Consider the following 20,239-nt stretch of genomic DNA (forward strand, 5'->3'; position numbering starts at 1 on the left):
AGTAACTGGCGATAGAAATTTAAATTGAAACGTATTTAACGCTTTAAATTTCAAATTTCACTTATAACGTAATTTTTTTTCATTTTAACGTTGAATTAAATTAATTAACTATATTATACATAAAATTTAGACGGCAACCTTCTACTTCGTAAGTGTATTAACTCCCCTTATTATGATTTAGGCAGGTCCGAAAGTGAAGATATTATTATTTTTTTTTTTTTTTGTAACTCTTTCCGCCCAGTGGGCACTAAGAGGCAGGGCCGGATTTACCAATCCAGGGGCCCTGGGCACAAATTCGGTGGGGCTCCCCTTTAAGAGTAGGCAAATCTGATGATTTAGAAAATTTACACAAAATACTGTACTTTCAAGTAGATTTTAACTAGGAAGTTGTAAATTTCATTTAAAAATAAGGTTATTGTGAACATACGTATACTTTATTGTGTAAAACTAATTATTTTAATTTAATTGAAAAATACCCATGTAAAATTTTTTCCCGAAATTTTCCGATGTTTTATAGGTTTTACCCGGGTTTGGTTTTCTTTGCCTGTAGCCCTTATGATTAGACCACACTAGGCTGTCGCAGTAATAGGAAAAAAAAATTATGTTTAAACATAGTTTTGTAGGGGCCCTGGGCACCGGCCCCAAATGTCCCTATGTAAATCCAGCCCTGCTAAGAGGGCCTCTTATAGCAAGCCCATTATGGGTTCGGCCAGGCCCACAATGGGGCGGCCGGGTGGTGAGGGACGGGGACCGACAAGTGTGAAGATATTGAGGGGAGTCGGAGAGGGGTGTGTCTTTTTCTGAATTTTGAGCAATGACATCGAGTTAACAATTCGTAGTGATTACTGACTACGGCCGGATGGCCGACCGGTCAAGGTGGCAGCCTACTGCTCTGGGGATCCGGGTTCGAGTCCGAACGGGTCAATAAATTCCCAGGAATTTTTCGGGGGGTGGTCCGTCCGGATACGTCGGGTCCCATCTCTCATCACCCAACCGCCCCATTGTGGGTCTGGCCGAACCCATAATGGGCTTGCCAAAAGAGGCTCTCGCAGTGCCCACAGGGTGGAAAGAGTAAAAAATAATGATTAGTTTCTTTTTATTTTTATTTTGAATGTATTTTAAGAATAGTTCGAATCGAATTATATTATATTGGCAATATTCGTTTATTTGTTTTATTATGGTAAATTATCTTTACTGAGTTTCATTGTTACTTGTTGTTCGAATATTGCATCCAACTAATTTAATACTGAGAATGTTATAAATGTGTTTTGAAATATGAGTTAAGACGAATGAAACTCCCAAAGTGATGTTTGTCACGTGTGGAGTTGCATTTTTTCTAACTCTTAGTGGAACTCCCACACAGCCACCTCCCCGTAGTGAGTTCGGAGTTGTCGTTCGTCTGGAAATGAAAAACGGCATGCGAAGAGCTGCTTGTTCCATTTTATCCATTCGGCTGCTGCTGCGCAGCTTTCTTATGCAGTTTGATGTTGAAAACCCAAAGTATTTTGGTGTTTCGTTGAAAAAGTCGAGTACAAAATCAAATTTAAATTTATTATGAACTGCTGATAAGTAATTTACAATTGTCCCTTTTTGTGATTTATTAATTCTAAAATTGAAATATTGGGGATACTATAGATTACCACCTATGGAATTTCGGGACTTTGAGTATATATCTGAACTGAGGGGACCGAGACGAGTTCAACGATACCCTACTTTTGGACCGGAGACGAAAAATAAAAAAGTTATCATACTTTTTTCGGCGATCGCGCGATGATCGGGAGTCGAAAAAAACGTCATGGTTTGCAGACTTTGCCGCAAGATGGCGGTACTAGCGACTACTGCATGATAGCATTAAAAAAAGTATGATAACGTAAAAAGTATGATGACTTTCTTTACTTTTGGACCGGAGACAAAAAATGAGTATCGTTGAACTCGTCTCGGTCCCCTGAGTTCAAATATATATTCAAAGTCCCGAAATTCCACAGGTGGTAATCAATAGTACAGCCGAGAAATATTTTGTTAAATACATTTTATCTATTATACGAAGTATTAACTCCGAGTTTCTTGACGGGTCGATATTGACCAGTGTTGCCGTTCCTAGTACATTTGTACTTTTTCGAGAACATTGAAAGTACACTTAGATTTTTAGTACATTCAGTGGTGATATTCGAAATATTTAACAAACGGTTCGCTAGCAAAAAATTTTTCCCTAACAATCACGGACAAACAAAATGGAAGTTTTGGCTAGAAATAAATACAATGCCTTTTCTTGCGATATATCTAATTATCAGTGGCGTATTTGGAACGTAAGGTGCCCTGGGCGAAGACCAGGTAGCAATAGTTTTTTTTAAACTCTTTCCGCCCTGTGGGCACTAAGAGGGCCTCTTTTTGCAAGCCATTACGGGTTCGGCCAGACACACAATAGGACAACCGGGTGGTAAGGGACGGACCACCCAGTCGGGAGTCGAACCCGGGTCCCCCAGAGCGGTAGGTTGCCACCTTGACCGTTCGGCCATCCGGCCTAGCGATAGTATATTAGTGCTGTCGACCTTTGTTTTTCTTTTTTTCACCAGAGCAGAGAGACCAGACGCAGAGAAAATTTTTACCCCGAATGTGCCATTCGGGGTGAAAAATTTCTCTGATAATAGACAGATGTTATCATCTCTCGAAATGAGAATGCTCGTTTCAGCGGGTTCGAGACAATTAGAAACCAGTTTCAGCGTGTTCGCTGTAAAGCGCTTCTCGAAAGATAATTCACTATATTTCTCATGTCTCGTGCTGATAATAGACAGATGTTATCATCTCTCGAAATACAATATCCTTTTTATTTCGCTGTCCATAGCCCGACACGTGTTCCACAGCCATCTTGTATTATCTCGCGCGCGTGAGATTGTGGGATCTCTCTTATGACTGGATCTAGTTTCAAGAACTCTCTTAAATCGATCGCGATTAAACCTCGTTTCGGTCGAGATTGAAACGGTCGAGAGAGGTCGCACCAAGGTATAGTCCCCGACCTTGCTCACAATCTAGATTGAAATGCTCGGTACGAACGAGGTATAAGGCTCTAGTTTAGTAGTGTTACAGAGTATAATACGTATATTTTAATATATTTTTTAAAAGAAACAAAACCACTGAGAAATGTTACGTGTGTTTAACAAGGTTCGGGAAACTGAAAATTTTACCAACGGGTTCGGCCGAACCTGTGCGAACCCGCTGAATATCACCACCGAGTACATTATAATATTTCAGTACCATTTATGGTACAAAATAATATTTCATGCCTTAACGAGAAAATGCGAAAAAAAAATTAGTTTAATAAAGTCTCACTAGTATGACTAGTGTCACTGCTTGCTAATTGATTTACCCCACGTTTCTTTATGCAGCGCTCGAGAAGCGCTTTACAGCGAACACACTGAAACTGGTTTCTAATTGGCCAATATTGCTCGTGACGTCATTTCGCTACACTCTCGCTGCATAAAAAAACGCGGCCTTACCCAATCACAACATACACATGGCATGTGTCGGTCGACGTCAACAACGTACAGATGCACGTGCAAATGTCTTGACTCAATGGTCCTCTTTCACACGTGTGTCAAACGTTTCAGTCGTCTGCACATTTTCATGAGGATCTTGACAAAATTTTTCACGCCACGTGGTCCAAACAATTCAACTCTGTCAAACAAAAATAATGGACAAGTAAGGAAATCAATGATTTTAAACTTTTGTCGTCAATAATATCAAAATATTCTTTAAGTCAGAATCGAATTATTACAGAAAATAGTTTTGAAATTGTACTGTACAAGTATAAATAATATAAATACTTTTATATTATTTTCTACCACTATAATTTAATTCTTAAATTATGAACTTCAATTTTAGTAATCTTAGTAAAAGAAATAACTTTTGTTAATTTGAATCTGTCCATGCATATTTAATTTATAATTTTTTTATCCATCACTTATATTTTAAAAAAATCAACTTTTAATGCTGTAACTAATAATTAACGTTAACAAAAAACCATACAAACTATTTTCATGAAATCTTTTTATGAAATATTTAATTTTAAAGTATTCGTATTTAACCAGTATTCATGAATATGAATTTGAAATAAGCACAAAAGTTGAGTATGATGGTATATTAATATCAAAAGCAACCAACCATAAAAATAGTACATTTTAAAGGAAAATAGTACATTTTTTGAAGGAGCTTCAGTACGTTTTGAAATTTCATTACGGCAACACTGATATTGACCTTTTAGAGGTCGATGAAAGTTTGCAGGAATAGCTAAAACTTTGCAAATATTTAAAATTTTATACATTTTTCCTGCTCTTAAATAAGTGATTTTTAAAAATTATATAAGAGGTTATATTATATATAATATAATATTGCATAATACATACACATACACACACATACTATATATGTGTATAGTACATAGCATTGAATGGGTCGACAGAAAAAATACTTTTAAAAAAGGGGACAATACACGAAAAAGATTAGGAACCCTTGCATTAATTGGTTTAACCATTCATTTTTATTGGTTTGTAGCAGTGGCGTGCTGTGACATTTGATGATAGGGAAGCTGTGTTTCTGTAAGAAGCCGACTTCCAGGGGCAATCAGTTAATTGCGCGTCAGTGATGGCCTAGGGTCCATTTGTACGTGCGTGGTGGCGGAAGAGACGTATCTGACAAAACCGACAAAAAAGAAACATAAAATAAACATATACTATGTACACAAAATAGTTTGCTTTAGGACAATCAGCCGTTCGGACATCCCGGGCGTCGATGTGGTTCTTTTGATGGTCGATCGAAGATGGCCCCGGGACAGTGGCGTTGACAAGTCTGTAGGGCACGGGGAGACTTCCTCTGTTGGCGTCGGGGACACGGTCTAAGTCCGAAGTGGCATGGGTTACAGGTTGGCACAATAGACGAGAAAATTGTTTTTTTTTTTTTTTTTTTTTTTTGCACGTTGACACACGGCGTTTTGGTTATTCGGAACGTTAACAGAGTGTCAGGTGTCCTCGATTGTCGGGGATTATATTAATCTCCGTTCTTTCTTTCGTCCATTTTGATTGGTCATTCTCTCTCAATCACGCTTCCCGAGTGGTTGGTCCCTCGTTACTAATTGTAACGAGACTCTTACCCTGGGCCGGATTTACCAATCCAGGGGCCCTGGGCACAAATTCGGTGGGGATCCTCCCTTTAAGAGTAGGCAAATTTGATGATTTAGAAAATTTACACAAAATACTGTACTTTCAATTAGATTTCAACTAGGAAGTTGTAAATTTCATTTTAAAATAAGGTTATTGTAAAAATACTTATATTTTATCGTGTAAAACTAATTATTTTAATTTAACTGAAAAATACCTATGTGAAATTTTTTCCCGAAATTTTCCGATGTTTCATAGACTTTTTCTCGGGTTTGGTTTTCTCTGCCTGTTGCCCTCATGATTAGGCCACACTAGGCTGTCGCGGTAATAGAAAAGTTTTAGTTTTGTGGGGGCCCTATTTTGTGGGGGCCCTGGGCACAGGCCCCAAATGCCCTTATGTAAATCCGGCCCTGCTCTTACCTGGAGCGGGAGAAAAGTCAAAATCGAAGATGAATTCGATCTTCCACCGATCTTCGATCTTCTATATAGAATCAATATATATATAAAATTGCTTGATTATGTATCAAACTGGACTTGAATACTTAAATCATTGGACTGTTCAGTTTTTGCAATTCAAAGTTTTTAATTGGATGTAACTTACAAAAATCGCTTTCTGGGAGGATGATAAGGAAAGTATTGATTATCTAAATAGAAATATTGCAGTTGACGATTCGAAGTGCGTAAATCAGTATAGTTCTTTGAAAAATTATTTAAAGGCAAATTCTAATGTAAGTGAAAAATGGCTTGTTTTTTTCCGGCAATAGGCAATCCGGAATTACATTCTGAATTGCTTAAAATTTGCCAATACATGGCAATTGCCCTGTTTTCAATTCCCGCTCACAATGCCACCACTGAAAAAGTATTAAGTCTGGTGGAATCTCAGTGGACGGATGAACGAAACAGAATGACAATTGAAACAGTAAAAAGTCTGGTTATGGTGAAATTCAACTTTAACGATCGTAATTGTTTAGAATTTTATGATAAAATCTGGAGAAACAAATAACTACTTAACAGAGTTAGCACACCAGAAAAATATGATTTAGTGCAGCAATCTTAATTAAAATGTGAACCATTAAGTTTGTGTTTCTAAAATACTTTTAAAAAAAAGGTATTAGTATTTATAAAGGTTTATATTTGAAAAGCATTCGTATTTGTAAAGGTTCAATAAAAAATCCTTTTTTTACAAAAATTTTTGTCCTCCTATATGTCCTATTTTTTACTTTTTCCTACAAGAATTGTCCTTCTTTCGCATCTGGTTATATGGTAACCCTACTGTTATCAATAAATAATAAATGCTAATAAATCAATAAATAATATGAGTGAGATTGATATCCTTGGTGGAAAAGATCCAAAGATCCATAAACTTATTTCGAAACAGCAATAAACTTGATACTTATTTGTTGAAATTAAACAAGTAGATTTTGTATTAGTAAAGTAAAATAAAATGAAACGTTTGCGATTATTATTCGATAGATGTTTGTATGGTTTAAAAACTTTATGATAGTGATCCATGGAATTCGAAATTGTGAGTTTAGTGGTCAGTGAGGTGAGAAAGGTTGGGGACCACTGACTATTTCCCTAGTGTATACAAAACTTCTCAACAGCAAAATTTTTACTGTCAGATATGTTTTTGTAGTCTATACTCTTATTATAGACTACAAAAAGATTTTACGACGCTATTTTTGCATCAATGAATGCCTACTTTTGTATAACAGGATATAATATGCTTTTAATTATTCATTTTATTAATAGAGACAAAAGAATTTTTTAAATTTAAAAATTAATTTGATTTAACAATTTATTTTTTATACTGAATGATCATAATTAAAATACATACTCCTATTCAACAGTGTCTAAATATTAGAAATATAAAAAGAAAGAAATATGTATTAGAATAAAACAGACATAACTTTAATGCAAGTTAAATTTTCTTGTCACGTTGTTATACTTTCTTAAAAATAACTATTATAATTAAAGAAATAACGAAATATGACTTATTATTATTTATATAAACAAATAATTAGCTTCCCTTTAAACTTCGTTAAAATATGATTTATTAATAATATGTTTTAATTCACATTTTCCAACAACCTACACGTAGTTAATAATGTAATGTATTTTAAACAAATTTTTATGTATAAAACTAAAAAAAAAATAATTAATTTAAACAATATGTTTTTACAAATTTTAGTAGAATTAATACCAGGACATCCAAAGCAATAGCTTGATTAAACAATAGCTAGCAGTGTCACTATATTATTCTACATTATACTATGAGTCACGTACTGTACAGTACAATAGTCTTAGTATGTGCAAAAGTTAGTTAAATTTATATTACGAATGGACTAAAGTTATAATTTTAACCTCCAAGTACTTATCTAAATTTTTAATATTTTTAGCCCGAACAATAATAATATATTCAATTAAAGAAAGCACAAAAAAATTTCTTTACTCTGTGAATAAAAGCTAGTTTCTATTGCTGTGCTGTTACTATTATTTTCTCGATAAAGGAAAATAAGGTATGATGACAAATTCTTATTCTCCTTTGTTTTATGAATTGGAGAAATAATTTTGTTATTATACATACGCATTGATATCCGCAGAAGACAAAAAGAGGTAATACATTCTGTTCTTATTCAAGTTGAACCCATTACATCAAGCCGCCTTGTAATAGAGTATTTACGCGTGTTTCCTGTTTCCATATTTAAATATGGAAACAGAAAAGAAACTCTTGAATTTAATTTTCTGTTTGCAAGATGATCAGTATTTCTAAATATAAAAATTTAATCTTTTAAAATAATTAAACGTTATCAAAACAATTTGATATTATAAGTTCAGTTACATATACAGAGGACATTTTACAATAATGTTCTGTATGGATTCTGTGTACAGTATTTTTAAAATTTGTATTAAGATGTGCTTTATTTTAATCATATAAATTTTAAATGCTGTGTAAACAAATGTGTTTATATAAACGTGGATTTGAATTGGGTATAAATAAATATTTTTTTTAAAAAATTACAAAAATTTGTATATTAAATATTTATCAGAAAAATATAACAGTGTCTTATGAAAGAGATTAAACGTATTTTTAATAAGAAATTTACTTACATTCTTACAAAAATAACAATAAAACATAATTATCAAAATTATAGAGCCAATCCCATGTTTAAATAATTAATTTATATTAAAAACAACATTTCTATCGAAAATAAAATAAATCAAAACGTTTTAGAATTCAAAGTAGATATTTGTATTTAGAACGAAACTACATATTTAGAAAAACAAATTTAAATGTAAATTATCCAGAATTTATGTTTAGTTACGGTGCTTGGCATTGGGATACTGGAATACATTCATCTGAATTGGCTCCACTCAAAGCAAATTTATCCTTACATGTGCAAACGGGTTGAGGTCGGAACGGATATCCAGTATAAGCTTGGCCTGGACCGATACAAACTGTAAATCGTCCACTTAAATTTAATTCTGTATTCGGTTCTTGGCAGATACCTGGTAAAAAGGTAAAAATATTTCAAAACGTAAAACGCGTGGCTGTATCACATTAATAAATTATGTAAAGAATATACTTACGCCGACTACATTCTTCTATAGAAATGCAATTATTTGCACTTTTTTCTCTAATTAAATCAGCTTTACACATGCATCCAGAATATTTTGGTTGTCTAAGACAAGGGTCTTCTAGTACATTTTCGCAGGGCGATTCGCAACCCACTTTTACGTATACTTCGTTCGCTCCACACGTTTCTTCGGCTAATTATTTTAAAACACTAAATTATTAAATATCTGTAGAAATTTATAAACTACTTAAACTTTAATGACGATTATACTTACTTATATTGCTCCCAACTACAGCCCAGAGGCTGAAAATCAGACAAATTCCGCAACTGAGAACGAATTTGTACATTTTTATAATGGACAGAGCATGCAACATATGATGCGCGAATAAGAGAATCTACACCGTAAATGATTATATGTTGATAATTTCATGAATTGTGGGAAAGTCCCCGAAAAAATAATTACCTCAATTCTTACAGAAGATAATACCGTATATCCGGATCAAAGTTCTATAAACTAGTTCATCCTAAATATATTTTTATAATACATATATGGTGCTATGAATATTTATTTTTTTAACCTTAAAATTATGAAATTTTCAAAAAATAAATCGCATTGCTTTGTTTCCTCTTCTGTAATTCTCGTGTCGTAATGCGTTGTACGTTCTTCGTGCGTTATCCTCACGCTACAGTCTACAAGTCAGTTTCAAATAAACCGGATACGGTGTCAAAAAACTCTAAACCATTTTAAAAACAATGAAAAGTAATCCTCGTTAGTATTAAATAATTATAACAACAATGATTCGAATGGATGTTATTAATATTTTTTTCATATTAAAACAAAATATTAATAACATCCTTTTTGAAAGAGGATAAAAAAACAAAAGAACGGAAGTTGTGTGGAGTGCATATTTTTGAAAAAATTAAAAACGAAAGGAACTTTCATAATCAGAGAATTATATTTAATTGTATGATAGATCAAGGGACTTCAAATAAATTATTCAATGAAACTTTTCATTCGATCACTGAATTTATCAGAATTTGGAAATAAATATATAAACGTTTATGCTGTGTTTCGGGAAGAAAAAGAAATAATGTTACAATTAAATATCATAAAATTAATTTCGAATTATAATCACATAATCAATTTACCGAAGTTTTACTATTTATACAGTAAAATCTGAGTAAACCCGAATTGCATCCTACTGAATTTTTTCTCGTTTAGGCAGGTTTTCGTTTTAGGTAAGTTTTATTGTATTTGTGTTCGGAATTATTAATATACGAGTATTATGCACATTCATAATTCCATAATATGAATACCTTTATATTATATTATCTTACAAACCATATTCACAACTCCAAATACAATAAAAATCTGCAAATATACATATTTTCATGCTGAGACAATATCATATTCTGCATTATTACATCTCAGCTGAAACTTTGAACCGAATTGAAACTTTCTCAGCACCCTTACGTTTCTGGTTACGTACACATCTATCTAGCTAGACGTTGGCTAAAAAATTAAATATTCACGAAAAATACTAAAAAAAAATAGTTATTTTTATCATTTCTATTAATTTAACTTTATTATATTTGCATTTTTATTTGCATTTATATTACTTAAGAAGAACATTTAATTTAAAGGCCCTATTACATTTTCTATAAGTAAATACGACGATTTTTGAACTTTTATATTTATTATTTATTTCACAAAATTAAATATGGAAAATTCTTATGTTTTCACATAAACGTTTCGTACTGTTGATTTACATTTTAAGTTAAAATTCTGGATATGATTCATCCATTCACAATCGAAAGTAGAAACTACGAGTTCAAAAGCAAAAATTCGTAAATGTTTTCGTTATTAATATATTTTATACATTACGATTAATGTCTTGTAAAAATCATGGAGCGGTCATTTTTTGCCGATCGCCATACTTTCCATCTGTTATATACAGTATAACAGAGCCAAAATAAAGAAAAGCAACAAGAACTTCATGATTTTTCTATTATCTACTGGAAAACAAGAAGAGAAAACCGTAATTTTCAACTGCTACTAGCAATGCAGAATATTCTTCTGTTAACACGTCTGACGAATCCACAGATGCAAAATTGAAGCTGTGACGTCCTGTATAAACAAGGTTATGTAAAGGCAGAATTTGCATTTGTTCCAGTTGCTTATTTAACATACATATTTATTCGAATATAAAGAATAAAACGATTAAATTGCACCTGTAAATTTTGAATATTTCATAGCTTTTATTCGTACAAGCAGTCGATTTAATATTTTAGTAGTGTCTTTTTCCTGTACAGTGCATCATACTTTTCCTATTAACAAGGGAATCACTCCTGTCATCTACCTAACTTCGTTCTGGAGAAAATTTTGAATTGAAATAATCCGACTTACAATCAAAATCGGAAGTTCCTATAAAATTAATGGAGACCTCCAGCTCCTAAGCTTTCCATATCTGGTCTCGACTTTCGTCTATCATTAAGGAAGGACAGACACACAACGTTCACCAGTGGGAATTTATAGGTCTGCAATTTTAAAATTGCAGCCCAATTATGCAGCCTAATTATTTTAATGATTTTTTTCCCCTGGTCTGAGAATAGTTAATTTTAGTAGAATATTTTCATAAATATGAGTAATTATTGTAAACCAGACTGTGCAATAGGAGTTTCCCTTTTACTGATATTTCTACGATGTAATTTTAATGGGAATTTTTTAAAGTCCATTAATTTAGGATACTTACAATCAGAAGTTTTTAAAATGTGAAATTATAAATTCGCAAATAAAATGCATTAGTTGAAATTTAACGAGTAGAATTAGCTACTTAAATATTTAATTTATATTTTTTCTCAACTTTATAGAAGATATATTAGATATAATAAGCAATTAAGAAACTGCAGTAGGTGTGAAATCGGTAAAAAAAAAAAAGACCCCTCTCCAGATTTTTACATTTTTGGACTCAGAGGACCTTGAAACATCAAGAAATTCAAAAAAAAAAAAAAAAAATTCGGAGGTTTTTCATGTATATACCGATGTTTGTGTATGTAGGGGGGCACGATTTTGTTCACCCAATTTACAGCTTAATAACTCCCGTGCTTTTTGTCGAAAGCTCCTGAAATTTTGCAGGAAAGTTTGTGTATTAGGGACATTGATGCCATTAAAATTTAATAATTAAAGATTAAGGGGTTGGAGAGATAATGGGGATCGTGTGTATTTCTAGTAGGGTCGGACTTAATGACGATTTTATTTATTATTAGCATTTGTAATATTTTATAAAACCCACCCCTACTCTTAAAATTAAGGTTTTTGCAATTTTATAATAGTTAAAAATATAAAAAGTTTTAAAATAAAATATCATAACAGATGGCGCCACTAAAAATATTATATGTTGCTGGGAAAATTGAATAATTCGTTGCTGGTTTAATATTATAGCTATTAATTTACTTTTATTATATTTGCAGTAGGCCCATGTTTCACATTCCGTACATGAAGGAGAACATGATTTAATTTAATAAGCATATATTACATTTTTCTATAAGTAAATACGACGATTTTTGAAGTTATTTTGTATTTATTATTTATTCACAAAATTAAATATGAAAAATCCTTACGTTTTCACACAAACGTTTCGTACCGTTGATTTACATTTTAAGTTAAAATTCTGGATATGATTCATCCATTCACAATCGAAAGTAGAAACTACGAGTTCAAAAGCAAAAATTCGTAAATGTTTACGTTATTAATATATTTTATACATTACGATTAATGTCTGAATAGAGTTAAATCTTACATTTGAAATGTTCTGGCATTCATTGTTAACTGTATCTGTGTTATTCCTGCGCGGTTTGTGTTGTAATGAGGGTTCGGCAGTGATTCATCCTCATCTAAGTATCGCCTCATTTAACATTCAGAATTTCGGAGATAAAAAGTTCTGTAAGAAGGATGTTGTTAATGTTATTAAAAAGGTATTGCTTAAATATATTTATTTTATTTTTAAATTTAAAATAAGCATTTTATGATAACGTTTTAACGTTTTGTAGATTATTACACGTTACGATTTAATTTGTTTGCAAGAAATTGTCGCGCAGAAACGGGACTTTTTATCTAATTTGCTGAATGATATTAATCGGTAAGTAATAAATAAATAATAAAAGATACGAAGAAACTATTGAATTTTAATTTTTTCTCATTTTTTTTCTTAGAATTTCATCAAAGGGACAATATGCAATGGCAATAAGTGAATCTCTCGGAAGAAACTCAACTAGTAAAGAGAATTATGTATATTTTTATAGGTATATATTATTCTTTAAATGTGTTATTTAGTTAAGCTGTATATCATTTAATTAATTATTTTGTAATCAGAACGAATCGACTGACGGTTGCTGAAGTACAAGTCTATCCAGATCCAAACAAATTCTTCTTTCGTCCTCCTTATATAGCATATTTGCATTCGCCAACAACGAGTAAGCCAGAAAATCATTTTTAAAAGGAACTTGTGCTATTTTTAATTTTATGTATTCTTTGTTTAGGATCGTTGTCCTCATTTATCGCAATTTGCGTCCACATAAAACCCAACAAATCGGCTAATGAAACCAGTGCATTAGCGGAAGTATATGACTATGCCAAGAAATTATATCGTAACGAAGTAACCGCACTTTCGTCTGTGGTATATAAATAAACTTTATACATTAACAATATAAATATATATAACAGAATAGTGTTATTATGGTAGATATGAATGCTGCTTGTAAAAATCTACGCGTCAGCGAATGGTCGAATATATCTTTGTGGACACGACCAGAATTTCTTTGGTTAATTAACAGTAGTGTCGATACGTCTACGTACACATCTAGTTGCGCCCACGACAGGTAACTCTTGTATTTATTTTTTATTATTGTAATGCGTATCGATATATATTTTTTATTTTTCGTACGCAGAATTATAATAACTGGAGACGAAATGAAGCAAGATACTATATATAACTCTGTTAAAGCGTTAGATTTTCAAGCTGAATTTAATGTGACAGAACAACTGGTGTGTATTTTATATATAAATATGAATTGTATTATAGACACTATATAAATCTAAGATGATCAGGATCGTCTTTGTGCAAACTTTCAAAAAACTGTCCCCTTGAAAGTCGATATAAGTAATTAAAAAATTAAACAATTGATTGAATTGTACATAAGGGGTTATCCATAAATAATTTTTATACTGGAAGGGAGAGAGGAGATAATGACAAGTTGGACAAAATCAGACAAGGGGAAGAGAGGGTTGAACTTTAAAAAACTTATTTTATTAAGTTTTTTATTTATAAAATGGCAAAGATTTTAGGAGGGTTGAGTTTTGTTGGACGTTCGAAGAGGGGAGGAGTTACAGAAACTTTGACAAACTGGAACAACGGGAGAGGGAGAGTAAAAATTTCAAGAAAATTTCGTAATTTATGAATCCTAAGATCACAGAAGATATATAATAAAGACGCAGCAAAATTATGACGATGTCGAATGTAGACGACAGATTCGACCAATCACTTTTTTTATTTGTCAAAGGCAAAAGAGACGATTGTTTGCAGCAGTCGTTGACATCAACATCAGCCTTAATTTTGCCGCGCCGTGTGCATCCATTTTAACATAATGACAATATCAGACACGAGCAATCACGGCCATATTATGTCTAAATGAATACAGACAGGATACATCATACGGACATTGTGTATATAATTCTTGTATTCCACGGTACAATGAAAATAACTTTCATTATATATTAAATAAATTAAAATTTTGCAGCCGCCCTTGTACAGTGAACAATTGCACACTTACATGATCCCTGATACTTTGATATTGTAAAATATTGTTAAATCTTAATTGTAATTATATCCTTGCAGACTAGACAAGTATCGGATCATTATCCCGTAGAATTTCACTTAAGAGGAAAAGGTAATTTTACAATTTAAATGTAATACAGTACTTAATAAATACAATTATAAAATTTTGTTTAATGTTTCAGTTCCTAACGTGTTCGTTGATAATATTCTCACGAATATCTGCATTAGTGTTTATGATAAAAGACCAAGCAAACACGTGTTTCAAATTTTAGAAAATAACAATATTCGTAGGTTGAATTTTAACGTGTACAAGGACTTTAATGGAAGTAGAGCGAGATTAACAGCCATTAAGAAAGCGACAAACGTTCAAGATGTATTATCTTTTCTGGAAGACTTCAACAAAATGTCGAATTACGTTTTAAGTCCCGAAACAATTGAAACTATTCGTTTTAAAACAAAACATGGATCTCTGCTGGACTCGGGAAGTTACAGTTCTATTGTCAATGCAAAATATACTTCAAATATTGACTGTAATTTAATTACTGGGTTGTGTGTAGTTTATACCTGCAAGCAAACATTTTTAAATTAATTTTTGTGTAAATTATGTATAATTTTAAATTATATAATTGTCTGAATTGTATATTCCTTTAAAGAATTTAATAAGGTAATAAAAAAATGCATGATATGTAACATTAATTAAGCATTTATTCGTGTAATTTTATATACTTCTGAATGAACTATTGAATTATCTATAGGATCATTGCTTAAATTAAATTAATTAATAATAATTCTTTTCACACTATCATATACCATTAATAACAATACTTGTTTTTATTAATTGTACGTCTTACCAATTTCGTTTCCTTTGAATAAAATTATCGGTTTTTGCTTTTCAAGGCTTAATTCTAACTACAAATTTATCTTATTGTTTATCCATCTGATATTTAAAAAAAAATCAAAATCAAAGATCTTTTAATAAAATATTCAGAACAATATCGTTACATTTGTTAAACTAATAAACAAAATCTCTACTAATCATTTCAACAGAATGTAGTAAACATATTGTTTGAGATAATATATCATATAAAATGGGAAAGCCAGGAATTAAAATTTATTAAAGATTAACAAACTTAAATTACAATAGTCATATATGTTCTTATATTACTAAATTCTAACTCCGTTCTCGAGATTAAGGAAAGACAGACCATATTTTTAAATTTAAACAAATGTATCATTTTCATATATAGTTCTTTGTTTTTAAGTTTTAGTTTATGCTTAGTCTCCATATGAAGTTTCACAAAAGATAAATAGCTTGATCTCATTTGTATAGAAATAACTCATATATTAATTTTTTTTTTTTTTTTGTTTGTTTTCACGTTATAGTCCAACTGAGCTAACAAAAATACATGCCATGTCTCCAATAATCGCTGTTAATATTCTAATAGCAAGCAAAGATACAAAAAATATTAACCATCTTCTAAGTATATGTGGGAGGAATGAGAGCGAAGATAATCTGAAAGAAGTAAAATACTGAAAATTTTAAATTTTGAGTAAAATATATCTTCCAGCCCGTTTTAAACAGGAATCTAAAATAGGAAATTTCTTTAAAAAATAAATAAAATAACCTACTTTTCAGTTAAAAGTAATAAAATGTGAAATATAAATCAATAAGGATTGTATTTTCTAAATCTCTTCCATTAATATTCATGGTATCTTTGAGTTGTACGATCCACGTTTCTGATTGCAGTCGAAGAGAAATTAAATTCACATCATTGAATCTAATTAGTTTCTGAATAATATTCTGAAATTCTGCAAAATAAAATTAACAATATTATTTATTAAAAATTGATTTAATAAATATTATCTTCGTTTATCGTCATCATTTGTTATGGTAATTATTGTCCTCCACATCACATCACGTCCACACTAAAGTCTTTTTTATGGAAAGCGGATTTATCAATTGTTCTCCATTTATAACGGATATACATTGATATAACATCTGCACCATGTTTTCTTACAACAGATATTGAAATAGTGCCGACATTCTCCTTCAGAATCATACAACTTTTTTAAATTCTAAAATGCCGGGTTATACAACATTTATAAAAATGTTAAATTTACTTATAATTGAAATGAATACAGTATAACCAATGTAAGGGTTGGAAACTACTTTTTTTTCCTATTAATCTTCTTCTGCTACTACAGTCCAATTCTTTTTAATCTATTGAACAATCCATAAAAAATTACATCTTAGTATACAACAACAATTAAACAATCATCACAATAAAAACAAAATAAAAAATTGCACACATGCACATGCATCTTTAGTGGCATATTCTATGACTGTGAAGCATGGGTTTTTCACAAGGAAGCCAGAAGACGACCAGATGCCGTAGAAAGAAATGGCATGGACGAAAACTACTCAGAGTAGATTGGCATAATATGGTCACAAATGACGAAGTCTATAAAAGAGTCCACTCAGCAAAAACGCTATTCCAACGGGTTATCCAAAGAAAACGGCCTTCTTGGTCACATCTATAGAATGAGTGGCAACAGAGCAATTAAAACTATATTACTTGGAATCATGGATGGGTCAAATAAAAGAGGTAGGCCACGTAGGGAATGGATGGACAATATGAAAGAATGGTACAAGAATAGGAGTTGGATTACCGTGCCCAAATAGAGAGGTGAAAATAGCATCAAGACTCCAACGGGCACTGGTCTCATGGCATGGGCAGTGATGATGACATAGGAGTCCAAAGTCTTTAGGCTTATTGAGGAGATGAGGTAATATAACACATGGACAATCTGCCAAAGAGATTGTCTCTCAGAAAGACTTTCCAATTTAAATTGGCTCTGACTTAGATTCGTTGGTCAGCGCGAACTTACAACCAGTGTTCAGTGTTTTTTTTTTTTTTTTTCATTCGGCCACTGGTGGGCTCAAATGATAGTGAAAACATAATGTGCAATAAACTAGGCCTAAAAAGTTTTATAAGTAAAAAGAATAAATAAACTCCAAAACCCTCTTTAACCTCTAAAAATCAACGTGAATATATTGTAATTAAAACGTGTTGCATTAACAAAGCACTATAACGCAGGTGTACATAAAGGACTATAAAATAATAACACATGCTTCTAAAAACTTTTATTATTTGTTTGTAGAATTTTTTCAATTCATATACGAGTAATTCGTATAACAATCTAAACATAACTATATACTAAACCGAATTATTTATTGTGACATCACAATGCAGGGCTGCAATTTTTAATCATATTTTAATTTATTTAATTTAAAATATATGCTCTCCTTCTCAAATTAGTAGTGGCTTGCCCCTGTACAGTACATCATACTTTTTCTTTAACAATAGAGTAGTGCCAGTCATCTATTTAACACCGTTCGGTGGAAATTTTGAATTGAAATAATGTGACTTCCGGTTTGCATCGGAAGTTCTTATATAAATGACCTCCTCCCAAAAAGACTTTTGGACTCGAGACCTCGAAACGTCGAAAAATGAAAAAAAAAAAAAATTAGGGAGTTTTACTGTATGTGTGGATGTTAATGTGTGTATGTGTGAAGTGGGCACGATTTTGTTTACGCTGTTTGAAGCTTATTAATTAAATGGTATTTTATCATATAACAACTAATTATTAGTATTTCATTACCACATCATTTTGATATTTTGAAGAAATAATTTTAAATGTTAAATTTATTTACAATAACTTTTAATAATAAATGAATGAATGAAGTAGTAAATTGGGCTACTTTTAGTGCTGTTATTAATAATTAACTACTGAGTAATTTGATACTAGAGGTAAGCGTTAGGCGCCATCTCTTATTAAATTTAATAATTATAACTAAATTAATATTTACTAAATAATTTAAAATATTCTGGAAAAGATTAGTCCGATTCATTACGGTCATCGTTTGGTTTATTAATAATAACTTTTAAATAAACCTGATTAATTCTTTTTTATAATATGTAAAAAGTATTTTCAGTAAAATATCATAACAGATGGCGTTACACGCAGTTTTAAATGTCTCTGGGAAAGTATAACATATTTGCTGGATATTTATGATGTTACTTTCAAGACGTCTTTTCTCGCTTCTTACCCGACCACATTGTGTTATATTAGGAAAATTTCATGAATTTTGAAGATTCGTGATTGAATTTATTAAATAATATTCTATTTTAAATAATGTTTTAAACTTAATATTTTAATTATTATATTTAAATTACGAAAGTATAAAGCAAACATTTCAATAGTTCGTAATAGAGAAATTCAAAATTTAATTACCATGTAATCCACCAGATGGCAGTCACGATAGGACGAACCTTTTAACCACGTGTTAAACGCCATCTTTTTCAATAGTTTAAAAAGAAATTTTTACATTTTTATTTCATTTTATTTACTTGTTATTTGCATTGTACTTAAACATTTACCTATTTCATTATTACCAATTATTTTTATTGCCAATTATTTTTCTGTTTTCCTTATATTTTTGTACCAAACATAAAACTTTTTCGTATTGTTATCTTGTTTTGTGACGAAGCTAAACTTTATTTTATTGTTTGAAAAAAGGAGAGATAAACCAGTTTCCATTTATATAACTTCTTTATATATTTTTTTTTTTCCAGTTTATTGTAATTTGGAATAATATGTTTCTGTATAATAAGTGAAATCAAATTTCACTTATTTATAATTCATTAAGTGATAATTAAAGGGTTTTAAAAAAATGTTATACAGAATACATGTTAATTAAAACGTAGATTTAGAGTGGTAAAAGTATTTTAAAATTTATTAAATCCTAACATATTTAGTAATTACTAAATTAATTAAATCCAAATTAGTAAGTACTGTAATTAAAATATCTTTAGAAAAATATTGTATAAAATAGCACAGAATCTAAATATTTTCTATAATAAAAAATAATTGTGTTTTATATGACTTCAAATTAAATCTTTCGTGTTACATGAAAATGCATTTTTAAATTTTATTTCCTGTTTTATTTCTCGTGGAAAAGGGCGGGTTTATGAGAAATTAACACGTTAATGTCCGATAGAAGCGATTAAAAATGTTTTACTTTTCCGGCTTTTTTAACAGAGGGAAAGTATAGAAATCGGTCGAAAAATGACTCTCCTCTCCAAGGTTTTTACATTCAAGGACCCAGGAGACCTTGAAACGTCGAGAAGCGCAAAAAAATAAAAAATAAAACAACTCGGGGGGATTTTTCTGTACACGTAAAAGTTTGTGTGTGGCACAATTTTGTTTACCCACTTTAAAGCTGAATAACTCTTGTTTCTTTCGTCGAAAATTTCTGAAATTTTATTGGTAGGTTTGTGTATTATGGGAGTTGATGCTATTAAATTTTAGAGATCAAAGGTCGAGGAATTGAGGAGATGAAGGAGAAGACTTAATGACTATTTTACTTGTTACATTTACATTATTTTATATAAAACTCATTTCTATCCTCAAAATTAATCATTTTGTCATTTTATAATAATTAATAATATAAAAAACTTCTAAACATAATCTCGTAACAGATGGCACCACACACAATTTTAATATTTTTGCCGGGAAAGTTACACAACTCGTCGCTGAATTTCTTTTTTTTTTTTTTTTTTTAATTCGAATTTTGAAGGTAACCGTCTTGTAATAGTTAATTTTTTCTCGGTTT

General features: G+C 31.0%; 2 protein-coding genes across 2 annotated transcripts; one reads left to right on the forward strand and one right to left on the reverse strand.

Moving 5' to 3' along the window:
* Positions 1 to 8,315: 8,315 nt before the first annotated feature.
* Positions 8,316 to 9,138, reverse strand: LOC136969911 (uncharacterized). Its single transcript, XM_067264221.1, has 3 exons — positions 9,003 to 9,138; positions 8,742 to 8,921; positions 8,316 to 8,660 (listed from the first exon to the last, which is right to left on the reverse strand). The coding sequence occupies exons 1-3, from the start codon at positions 9,100 to 9,102 to the stop codon at positions 8,473 to 8,475; spliced, it is 468 nt and encodes a 155-aa protein (XP_067120322.1). The 5' UTR covers positions 9,103 to 9,138; the 3' UTR covers positions 8,316 to 8,472.
* A 3,378-nt stretch (positions 9,139 to 12,516) lies between these two features.
* Positions 12,517 to 15,127, forward strand: LOC136969912 (deoxyribonuclease-1-like). The gene is made up of 9 exons (XM_067264222.1): positions 12,517 to 12,703; positions 12,779 to 12,867; positions 12,941 to 13,030; positions 13,101 to 13,201; positions 13,268 to 13,383; positions 13,452 to 13,606; positions 13,676 to 13,772; positions 14,623 to 14,674; positions 14,854 to 15,127. Exons 1-9 carry the CDS (start codon positions 12,536 to 12,538, stop codon positions 14,856 to 14,858), a joined length of 873 nt encoding a protein of 290 aa, XP_067120323.1. The 5' UTR covers positions 12,517 to 12,535; the 3' UTR covers positions 14,859 to 15,127.
* Positions 15,128 to 20,239: the final 5,112 nt, after the last annotated feature.

Source organism: Centruroides vittatus, unplaced genomic scaffold (assembly GCF_030686945.1).
Source record: "Centruroides vittatus isolate TY-2023 unplaced genomic scaffold, ASM3068694v2 contig_1824, whole genome shotgun sequence".
Taxonomy (NCBI): domain Eukaryota; kingdom Metazoa; phylum Arthropoda; class Arachnida; order Scorpiones; family Buthidae; genus Centruroides; species Centruroides vittatus.

Bases quoted from the DNA above. Each gene is read 5' to 3' on its own strand.
- LOC136969911 (XM_067264221.1), bottom strand. From the start codon at position 9,102: ATGTTGCATGCTCTGTCCATTATAAAAATGTACAAATTCGTTCTCAGT. The intron at 8,922-9,002 runs GTAAGTATAATC...TAAAATAATTAG, and splicing joins TGTAGTTGGGAGCAATATAA to CCGAAGAAACGTGTGGAGCG. The intron at 8,661-8,741 runs GTAAGTATATTC...CCTTTTTACCAG, and splicing joins TATAGAAGAATGTAGTCGGC to GTATCTGCCAAGAACCGAAT.
- LOC136969912 (XM_067264222.1), top strand. From the start codon at position 12,536: ATGTTCTGGCATTCATTGTTAACTGTATCTGTGTTATTCCTGCGCGGT. The intron at 12,868-12,940 runs GTAAGTAATAAA...TTTTTTTCTTAG, and splicing joins TTGCTGAATGATATTAATCG to AATTTCATCAAAGGGACAAT. The intron at 13,384-13,451 runs GTAACCGCACTT...TATATATAACAG, and splicing joins AGAAATTATATCGTAACGAA to AATAGTGTTATTATGGTAGA.